This window comes from Palaemon carinicauda, chromosome 39 (genome assembly GCF_036898095.1).
Source record: "Palaemon carinicauda isolate YSFRI2023 chromosome 39, ASM3689809v2, whole genome shotgun sequence".
Classification (NCBI taxonomy): Eukaryota; Metazoa; Arthropoda; class Malacostraca; order Decapoda; family Palaemonidae; genus Palaemon; species Palaemon carinicauda.
The window spans coordinates 39,277,232-39,289,731 of NC_090763.1; the positions used below are offsets into that span (position 1 = coordinate 39,277,232).

General features: G+C 29.9%; 1 protein-coding gene across 1 annotated transcript in view; it reads left to right on the plus strand.

Moving 5' to 3' along the window:
* Nucleotides 1-12,500, plus strand: part of LOC137631135 (dentin sialophosphoprotein) — a 189,547-nt gene that overhangs the window by 174,210 nt on the left and 2,837 nt on the right. Inside the window, exon 3 of the mRNA XM_068362802.1 lies at nt 12,344-12,500. This exon is cut by the window's right edge and continues 2,837 nt beyond it. Within this exon, the coding sequence (XP_068218903.1) occupies nt 12,344-12,500 (157 nt within the window). The remainder of the gene's footprint in view (nt 1-12,343) is intronic.

Here is a 12,500-nt window from a genome sequence, read left to right on the forward strand (position 1 = left end):
CGCCTCTGCTGTTGTCAGTCTCAAGCCCAATGTTACGCAAGGTACATAATTAACATTGTTATGTCCAGTACCGTATGGTATGCTAAGCGTTTTCTGCATGTATTTTCTTTTTTCCATATTTTATACTTGGATTGTGACCATAGAATCTTTCTGCTGAAATGATAAAAACGTGAGTAAATATACATATCTCATTTGTTCTCTACAAATTTTCGTGATTAAATTTTCATCGTTATGTGATATTGCTTTAACAAGAAATCATTCACAAAGTTTCGTTGGTAACTGTAGCGTGCATTTACTTAACTTTTGTTTGTAGAAACAAAAAGTATACATAGAATATTACCATATTTTTTTTTTTACTTGAGTGATACCCTCAGCGTGATATGTTCTTAAAGAATAGGATTGCATTGATCTAAAAATATCAAACGAATAACGGTTTCAAAATTTAGAGTACCTACATGTCATCATATAACATAATTGTGTTTCATTCCACGGCTGTTGAGAAAATAGGAAATTTTAATAATGGAGTTGGGAATTTAAACCCCACTGCTTCCCACCCACGCGATACTTTAAACACATTGTTGTGGTGTGAAAATCTGCACTTGCGCAATAGAAAATGAGATCCTTGACCAAAGTTACATAAAAGGAACTTGATTTGATAAAATTGATTATTGCACATGAGATAAAGAGCTTCGTTTATAAACTGACAATAAAGGGGAGTATTTTATGTAGATGTTATGAATTCGATTTTTTCTAAAGAAACCTCGATAATTGATGGAGGGTTAGGCTTACAGATTAAAAGACAATACCCTAAGTTAAATTATTGCCTGTAATCTCTCTCTCTCTCTCTCTCTCTCTCTCTCTCTCTCTCTCTCTCTCTCTCTCTCTTTTTCATACCTGTAAGATAATTATTTTAATTAGGCACAGAAAGCTACTACTGCATTCGTACTCCTCAGTTCCTTACAATATTAAAATGCACAATTTTAAATATGAATCTACTTCCTGGTATTTTATTCTCTAGAGTATATTTTCTACTTAATTACGAAATATTCTTCAAACAAGAATATCATTAATGGAAGTGGGGCCACATTTCTATACGCTAAACAGGAAATTATAACTGTTACGGATACAGCAGAACAAAAAAATATAGTAACTACCATAAAAGACTAATGTAATATAATCAGGTGAGATTTGAAGATCGGGAATTTGCGTAACTCTCTAGCCGTAATATATATATATATATATATATATATATATATATATATATATATATATATATATATATATATATAAAATATTCATCATCAGCGTTTCTAGTCCACTGCAGGACAAAGGCCTCACTAATGTCCCTACACACACACACAAATATATATATATATATATATATATATATATATATATATATATATATATATATATATATATGTATGTATATATATATATGTATGTATATATATATACATGTATATATATACTATATATATATATATATATATATATATACTATAAACATATATATATATATATATTTATACTATAAACATGTATATATATACTATATACATGTATTTATATACTATATATATATATATATATATATATATATATATATATATATATATATAAAGCACATTATCTTCAATACATGATCTAAAGGATACTCATTAGGTCTCCCGCAAATATAAGCAAAGATGTAATTGTTTAAATGACCAGGTTATAAAAACATATTGAAAGCATCCGCATTCATTTTGCGCCCCGTGAAGTGCACAAAACATAGAGTTCATATTTATTGCAGTTTTTTTTATTTGTATACAGTGTGTGCGACCCGTCAATAATTATGGGTAAATATTTAGATATACACACATGTGCTCCCTTTTTTCATCAAGATATGACAGCCCCTTATCCCCATCCTACCAGAGGGACGGGGAGAGACCGAGACCGAGTAGTTATATGTCTGGCAGTTCCGATAAGCGTGACCAGAAAGAAATATATATAGCTAATATACCATTATTTTAAAAGGTCGATCCTTGTGTTTTCCAGTTGTATATTACTTTGCATCTTATTTAATTTCTATTCATCAAATAACTTTCAGAAACTTGATCGTTTGCAGCTGAATATTGATTGCTGTAGACACGCTTCATGATCTCGCCAAAATGAACGTTATTGAGACGTGACACTTCCTTCGGCGTAGAAGTGAACCGCCTTAAAATCGTCTTCTTCTTTTCCCCTGAACATTGACCCTCGATACACTTGATGGCGCTCCTCGTTTGTGGAACGGTTCATCCATGACATCAGTGATGAGCTTCGGGAGTTAAGAGTGTTTATGTAGAAGTTGTGGGTAATAACCGAGCGATGAATACCTTAAGTTTACCATGTGTAACTCACTCGGCCTCCTCGCATGTCAGGGTGGAACCTTTCCGAGCGTTCACTTTCAGATTAGGAACATTTATTTCCTTGGTGAAGATTTTCTTCAAACCGAAGAAAATTCGTGTATCTTCAGTTTGATAAAAAAAAAAAAAAAAAGTCCATGTACAAACCATGATAAGAGGTTTGTACATCTACCAGAATAACATCATCCCGATGATCTTCTTGATGGATTAGTATCGTGTGGCATGTTGTCACTACGGCAAAATTACAACTCATGTATGTGTATATATATTACTAGTATATGCATTTGTGATGAATATATTTATATACATACTGTATAATTTTATATAAATTGATACTTTGTATATTATACATGTATCGACATTTGCATATGTACATAAATATATGTATATTTACTTATTCATGCATATACATCTATTTATATATACATATACATACCATTTTATACACATGCATATATATATATATATATATATATATATATATATATATATATATATATATATATATATTTATATAGGTATATACACTTGCATACTGTATATTTACAAACACACACATATATAATGTGTATATATATATATATATATATATATATATATATATATATATATATATATATATATATATATATATATATATATACGCAATACAGGATAATGAGGCTTAATGATGAATCATTTTGAAACTCCAAATGAAGGTTATAGTTCTCCAGTTTGCTAAGGAAATTGGTGTGAAGATGCACGCATTGCCTCTAAGGAACATTTTGCATCAGAGCTTTAGAATTGTTTTTATTATTTGAAGATGAATGTGCTTCTAATTGTGGTTTAGATTTGCTCTGATTGAAAATAGTTCTGAAGTTTGTACGATAACTATTAATCTTAAAATATAACGTAAACATTCTTCTAAATATAGTATTTAGTTGTTAAAGAGTTTCTTTTAACTGCAATTACACAGATTTCTTTTGTCTTTCGACTGTTTTATACTGTCCTGTTCTGATTGCCTGCATTGTTTTAATAGATATTTATACAGTATATACATTAATGAGTGAGCTCAAACATTTGTTTGTTTGTTAAAGGCAAACCGCCAATTTTTCCGAATAAGATGCTCGTTAGGTAACTCTTTATGCTTTGTGGTAGTGGTTATCGTCATTGTTATTTTTGGACTTCAGTGGTAATGTGTTCATTTTTCTTTGTAGGTGACTTTCCAGATAATTTTAATTTCAGTAATTGTATAAAATGTTGAAGAATATTCTCTCTGTCTTTTTTATGTACCCGTGCTAGCATATTCCAAACCACAAAAAATTTTGTATCCATGATCTCTTTTTTTTTTTTTTTTTTTTTTTTTTTTTTTTTTTTTTTTCTTTCAATAATAGATTTATATCTAGAATAGTCAGTGTCCCATCTTTTTCATAAAGTCTTGAATTCAGTGTTTCCAGTCAGCGTATTAAGTCTATTTAAATGCAATGAAAATCGTCAGTCGTTAGCATAGAACAGGAAGGTATCGTCGCCGTATCCATAGTTTTTCAGTTTTTGAAGTACAATGTGCGACGTCATTTTTTCTAAATGTTCCTTGTAGAAATTTACGAGTTCTATTTACAAGGTTATAGTTGTTACTGAAAAACTGTCAATTAAATCAAACCCCATGGTTCCACGTTGATTGATTTTGCATTTGTTGTAATTTCAAATATAAAGCTTGTCTTATTTCAGTGCCTCATTTAGGAAAAATAATTCGTCGCTTTTGAAGGCTTTATCAGAGAACAGTGATTCAACTTGTAGACCTGGAATCCTGATCTTATTCAGTGGGATATTTAGGCTACTTACTTACTGGTAGATTACGAAACTAATAATAAAGGAAAAGCCATCTAAATTTATCAGACTATGGAATCATTTTGGTACGAGAGAAGTAGATTAGTTTAGGTCAGAAGGGTTTTATATATATATATATATATATATATATATATATATATATATATATATACATATATATATATATATATATATATATATATATGTATATATATATATATATATATATGTATATATATATATATATATATATATATATATATATATATATATATATGTATATGTATATATATATATATATATATATATATATATATATATATGTATATATATATATATATATATATATATATGTATATATATACATATATATATATATATATATATATATATATATATTTATATATATATATATATATATATATATATATATATATATATATATATATATATATATATATACATACACTGTAATCTCTAATGTAGAACGTGAATCTATTAAAGAATTACCCTGAAATCCTACAGAATGAAAAAAGAAAAAATGTTGTTTGAGAATATTACAAGTGTGCTCTTGCCAGTCAATCGACTACATCTGGTGGTATTGTCGAGAGTACGAAAACTACGCAATTGAGAAAAGGAATAATCAGTTATATTTTCTATTTTTTACCTCTTTTTTTCCGTCTCTTTAATTAGTAAAGTAAAATGACTGGAATACACTTGAATAACATATTGAAAATGGAATGGTCTCAACTTTGAAGAAGTCTTATGCTAGCACAAGGACTTTGTAATGAACATCTTAATGTGGAAAGGGGTATGGGAAGCCTCGTGTGTACCTTCGGACTACCCAATCAACTGAGACCAAGCAAGGTGGCCCTAGGGTAAAACGGCTGCTGCTTCAAGGTTCCAGACTTGACCTCTGACCTCGGCCAGCCATGAGTATGGAGGCAAAGAAAGAGTACACCATCCGCTCGTGAAGGTTATTCGCTTAGTTTTATGCAGTTTTCTACTAATTATACTCTATTCCTTTGTTGTTGTCTTTTATTTTTATGTGACGTTAGATCTCTGGAAACGTATATCAAAATTCCTCAAAAAGATATGGCTCGGTCATAGTATTCATATATCTTCATAGTTGCACAGGCGTTGATATTTCTAGGATAGCTTAAATGTATTAGAAATGCGGCACATATGGTTTTTCAATTTGCCATCTGTCATTCTAATTCTAGTTTGTTTTTCTGTTGGAACATTACAATTTTTTATGTTTTTTTTTTTTTTTTCAACATTCCATGATTGAATATAGCGTATATAAGCCTTTTTTGGAACATATCCAGATGCTTTGATAAAATGCCAAAAATAAATAGAAAAGAACAAAAGAATATCTTAGACTGAAATATGTTACCACCAAATTTCAGTAATTAAAATATTTCTATGCGAAACCCAACGAGGTAGAAGCAGTATGTTGCCTGATGAGCTACCATTCGGAAAAAAGACAGGAATATGAACCCCATTTGCTTTTCTATATAGTATTGATTGGGATTAATTTTGAGAATAAAATTAATAAAATCTATCGACATTACTATACCGATAAGTGTCAACTGTAGATAGTCTATTTATGGACGTAAATAGGCAATACTATTCATATACAGTATTTTTTTCTTGTTTTTATAAAACAATAAGAGTATTCAAAGATGATCATTAATGTTCTTTCAAATTTATTTTAATTTAAAAGTTGTACGCAAAGCAGCGTTTTTATGTAAGTAAATACTGTCATTGTCTATATTTTGCTAAATTAATGGCACACACGACTCAATATTATGATGGCCAGGGTTCGAATTGCAAAAATAAAGGTGGAATGTGAGGATGTTTTCCATCCCAATCAGTAGCGTTTTTGATGACGTAAGCTATGCATTACGTATATGATAGGTCACTATACTAATCACTATATTGAAGCGTAGCTAAGAAAAAAATATTAAGGATACTATATATATGTAATATGATGTGTGTGTGTGTTTACGCACACACATGCATGTGTATATATATATATATATATATATATATATATATATATATATATATATAACATATATATATAACATATATATATGTTATATATATATATATATATATATATATATATATATATATGTTTTATATATATATATATATATATATATATATATATATATATATATATATATATTAGTGTATGTGCATATACAGTTTAATGAGTGTGTCTGTTACTTCTATTTTGTGTTAATTGTTCAATGGTTTAAGATACGCAGCTATAAAATTTCCTACTGCTTGCTGAGAAAATACCTTTTCCAGAAATCCCACAAGAATGAACTGCGTGATTGGCATCGACCTCAGCTCATATGCAATTTACCCCAGCCAAGGAATACATAATCCAAGCTCTACTCTGCCTTGAAATACAATATGTCTGTGCCTCAGAATATTGGCACGAGAAATCCTCCAGTAAACAAACTGACCTGACGTTTTTGCAGTCGTCGTGTCAGTAATTGATATTTTTTTTTTTTCTCGGGAACAATTCCTACTGGGGAAAAAGGGGCTAAATTTTAGAATTATATATAAAAATATCCGTAATCTTAAGTCACATATAACATGACATTAAATTTGACAACGGCTACGGGAAGGGAAATAAAAGTACATACCCAGGGTTTCGCGATTTTTTCCACGCATTTAAAGATTTAAAGGTCACTCATGGATGCCAGAGGCAAAGGATAGTAGCAATGCCCTATAGACTGACCATATATACATATGATTAGCGCCAAAGCCCCCTCCTTCAAGCAGGGTCTAGGGAAGGCCAGGCTATGGGTACCAATGACTCAACAAGTAGACCTATAGCGGCTAGCCTCCTGACTAGTACAGTGGTAACGTGTTCGCCTGGCAGAAGATCTTTCCCAACCCGGGACTGTGAGTTTAAGCCGTTTACTGGTGAGGCTACTGTTATAGTTGGGCTCCACAGTGGGGGTGTTGAGCTTGCCGGTTGACGTTCTGGTGAGCATCTATTCTGATGTAACGGAACTGAAGCCAAACACTTTTACTTTTTACCTTTACTCTCTCAAACCAACAAGGAAGGTGAGGCTGTAGACGCTACAAGAAATTATCGAGCTTGAGCGGGTCTCGAACCTCAGTCCAGCAGATCGCCTGGCGGAAACGTTTCCAAAAGGCCACCACAACCAGAATATAAAGAATTAAAACCAGTATTATAGAAATTGGAGAGACTCTACTGGTAATTATTTATATTGAAACAAGATTGGACATTTCTGAACTTCAAAAAGCGTCTAGTTTGTACATTCCTTGACTTGTATTAAAAAATCACTGATATTCCATATGATATAATCAATTACATTTGTCAGTCATATTGGTGCAATATAAAAGAACTTGTTAGGTCATTTATAATCAATCTCATGATTAAAAGCATTACTCTATCTATCAACCATGGCACTTCTCCCAATTTTGCGGGTTAGCCGACATCAAAAAGAACAAAGTGGTGGGTTCCTCTTTGTTCCTCCTTGCCTGACGAGGGGCTCAGTCGAATTTGTTTAGTAATACTTGGGTGCCACAGCCCACCCTCGTCCCCATCTTCCTCCACAAATGTAGAAATAATATATTTATCATTTCTCTTGTTCTAACATTGTATTTAAGCTGTTTCCTTCTGGTTGAAAATCCTTTGCAAGATTGTCCCAAAGACAAACAATTGCAGTTGCAAGGAACCTTGTAAATGCAGTCACAAGAAACTCTAGTATAAATCCTAATTATTTGACTGAACCTACAGTAATAAAATATCACAGTGATCTATCAAATGTGTATCAAAGAATGTATAAACTTGACAACGTTGCTTTTAGCAAAATTTTAAAAGATTATTTTCCATAAAATCACCAGTTGAACTGATCTCTACCTTTCTAGCTGGTTTGAATTAGTCTCCTTGACTTTAACAATTTTTGTAGTAATAATTTTGTTATTGCTTGCTTTGTATTTTTTGTAGTATTTTTATCTTTGTAGCTATACAATCTTCCTGTATTCATAACGAAACGTTCTCTGAGTATTATCTGTTTGAATAAGAAATGGTCGAATTTTGTTATTTGTATCTTGCCAGTCATCGGTGGTCTGATTTTTCTCTAGCAGTCTCTTTCTCTTGAAACCCACATAGGATTTGTCACACTCCTTTCATGGTATCATGAGTATTCCAGTATCTATAGGTGTGTCCCTTTTCTATTTGACAATAGTTGTTGTGCACCAGACAGCGTTTGGGAATGTGAAAGCAAATGGATTGTCTCGCTAGAATTTTATTTCTTATCTATCGATTTTTTTAATTTTATTCTTGCATGCTTCTTTTGATATCTTAGGGAGTTACAAATGTTTTATAACCACCTTATTCTAAAACCTTGTGGTGAAGATAATTTTTCATAAATTGTTTTAAATCCCGTATCGTTATGTGTTCACTTAGCTAGCATTGTGAAATATCTTTATATCCATTCTTGATTCGTAATTTTAATTGGATTTTTGTACAAGGTTAATTCGTTCTGCAAAGAACGCATTGAAATCTCCCTCAGATCGCTTACTAAAATGGCAATACGTTGTCCACATACCTCATTCAAACTATGCCATCAGGGTTAATGTTCTTTATTATTATTATTATTATTATTATTATTATTACAACACACAATATATTGTACATATTTACTAATATATGGCTAGGTAGAATGAACATACACGCGTTATTTCTTTGTACAGAAGAAGCTACATTTCGAAAAACAAAACTTGTTGGAAAAACACAGTTCTCCTGTTTCAAGAAAAAATTCCCAGACAATGGAGAAATGGTGAGCATATGGTCCAATTAGTTAGACAAAGAAGATGACACTTTTCTTAGAGCTAACTTGAATTAAATAGAAAATTAACATAAAAAAAAACTCTTGGTTGGATATTGTAAAGGGAGACATTTTTAGGTGAATTTCATATAAATTATTCCAAAGTATCATAAGGCCAAGCAGGGAAAGGTGGAGAAACGATACTTGTTTAGCATCTAAAAATTGTCTGCATAAAAGATCTCGTTGTATATAAATGTTCAAAAACCCTCTAACACTTTGGTATATATTTTTCATTGCTGTAGTATTTTTTTCAATGTGTGTTCAAATAAACACTTACAGTACATGAACTTCATCTTGAATTTTATTTTGTTGATATATTTAAAACTTTGTTTATTTGTTTTAGAATATTAATTTTTTTTTTTAATATTCTTGAAAATTTTGTTGGTTTTTAATTAAGTTATATTCCGTAATTATGCATTAGTTTAAATTTTTATTTCTATTCCCTGAATTTGTTACTTTTTATACACCATTTTATTTTCTGTAGGCTATACTATAGTAAGGATTTTAAAATCGTATCCAATTTCAGTTGGGTTCAATTTAGTATAATAACATAACTACTTAGAATTGGATTATTATCAATTTTGTATTTTTATAATTCCTATTACGACCTTATGTGGGAAAATTCTTGAAAGCTCAACTGTCATTGTATGATAATAAGAAATGTATCAAGTTTATTACATATTCTGTAAGACATACTTCCCAAACACACGTGTATGATAAATAAATAAACACACACACATACATATATATATATATATATATATATATATATATATATATATATATATATATATATATATATATATATGTATATATATATATATATATATATATATATATATATATATATATATATATGTGTGTGTGTGTGTGTGTGTTTATATACAATAGAAAAGCGATTGAAAACAGAAACATAAATATTCCGGACAACATTTGTTACGAAAATCAACCAATTGCTTTTTTTTTTTCTTAGTAAATCTCAAGTTTTAAGAAAAGTATTTATTTTATCTATGTTATTATTATTATTATTATTATTATTATTATTATTATTATTATTATTATATATATATATATATATATATATATATATATATATATATATATATATATATATATATATATATATATATATTATTACGGCTGGCGAATTACGCAAATTCCCCAGCTCCAAAACTCGCATGCTTTATTTTACATAAATCTGTTACAATTGAAAAATACCCAAGCTCCGAGAATATTACGCAACTCCCAGTCGGCAATATATATGAACACTGAATATCCAAAGGTCTCTTTACTTTACACTCAAAACAAAACTGGATTAAAGGAAATACTTTACTTGAACTATTCTAAACCAACCTCTTATTTGGTTCTTAGTCAGGGAATCCAGAGAAGTACTGAGAAAAAAAAATATTGGTGATCAAAATGATACAGACTTTACAAAAATAAATATTTTCTATAAAAAGTTACAACAATAATTCAAAAGATTCAACACCAAAAAATAAATCACTCGAAATTTAAACCTGAACTAAACCTTAGACTAAGACAAAAAGAGACAAAAAGACACTTTAAGATATATATATATATATATATATATATATATATATATATATATATATATATATATATATATATATATATATATATATATATATATATATACAATTACTTGTTTCACGGGAAATTGATTTAAGAAAATATTTAATTTTGACAGTTAATGAAAAGTTAACACTTCAACACTCTAATGAATAAACACTAATGAAATTTACATATATGTAACTGTTACACTTCCGTCTTTTGGTTCACATAAGGTTACAAAATGGTTAAGCAAAATTTTTAATGCACTTCCCTGTTTAACCTAAATCTCACACGGCCAGTTACAAAAATTTATGTTATAAAATGTACTTACATTAACACACTACACTTGAATTAACATCCAAATAATATCACCAACGTTTGAACAACACTATACACGTTATACGTTGGATAGAAATCACTTTTTCACGTTTGATAGGAAAACACTTTACACACTTGAGAGGAGAGAGGGATGGCAAACATTGGCTCTTTCAAAGGGATAGGCTGGGTCTCTTCTGCTTCTTATGCATTGCTAGGTTCTATATATATTGACTTAATTTGTCTATAAATTTCTAGCAAATAATTCTCGTAGCGTGGAGACATGGTTCTAGTGGCATAAGGTTACCAACGTAGTAATTTAAAGCAGGGGTACTAACCTTGCATGTGAGGCAACTCTCTTTTCAACTAATTCTGCTCACCTTCCTCTCATAACTTTAAAGAAAAGATAAAACTAACTTTAGAATCTTCTAGAACTTTCTAACCACGTGGAAACATAAAAATGCCGCAATCCCTCGTGCTCATACCTCGTGTGTGTCATACAGCATACCTAAACGAGAATACATAAAACTTCATAACAAAACCACGTGAAATAAAAAATTATTCTTTAAAATAACTTCAATTTACATATACGGAACTGAATGAAAATACAACTGAATGAGTGACGCAAGTATTATGTAATTTACATACATTACTTAATCCTACGTGAGTGGAACTCACCTTACGAGCTGGCTATACATCTCTTAAATACATGAATAAAATATTTACTCTTATATTAGACCAGCTTCGTAAATGTGTGTATATATATATGCATATATATATAAATAATATATATATATATATATATATATATATATATATATATATATATATATATATATATATATGGTGTGTGTACACATAGATGGATATGTTAATGGGTAGATATAAATTTATTGCTTTTATAATCTATTGATATCAATGACAACATTTTTTAGTGCTTTATTTATTATTTAGATCACAGTAAGATATTTGCAACATGTATACTAAGTTTTCATGTATTCTTTCCTTCCATAATAAAAATAAATGGATATTTCAAGTGATTGGGGCATTACTTACCAAGTGAAAGAACTTATGATTATAATTTCTGTCGATTTTGAAGTGAATCTATTTTTTGTGAGATATTTTCATCTTTTTTACATTGGAAAGAATAAATGGAATGAGACTAGTGAAACATAATGAATATGTAGAAGAAAAAACAATAGAGTTATCAATCATTTTGCAGTTTTTCCATGGTGCAGAACATGTATTGACATTGCATAATATTAATAGTCATACTACCAGTAATCAGAAATGGTGCATTAAATTTTCACTGATCCGTGAATGATAGGCATCTATACTGCCAAACACAAGATGTTGATCATTTCTCTCCTCTTGCAGAACATGATGCTAGTCCACCTGCAACGCGAGCGAGACGATCACCTGCGAAACATCCAGTCGCAGTTGATGCTTTTTGAGTCGCAGCTCCGTCGTCGCCAGAAGGAAGTGTCAGCCATCCTTCAGGAGAAGGACTCCACCATACGACAGCAGCAACAGA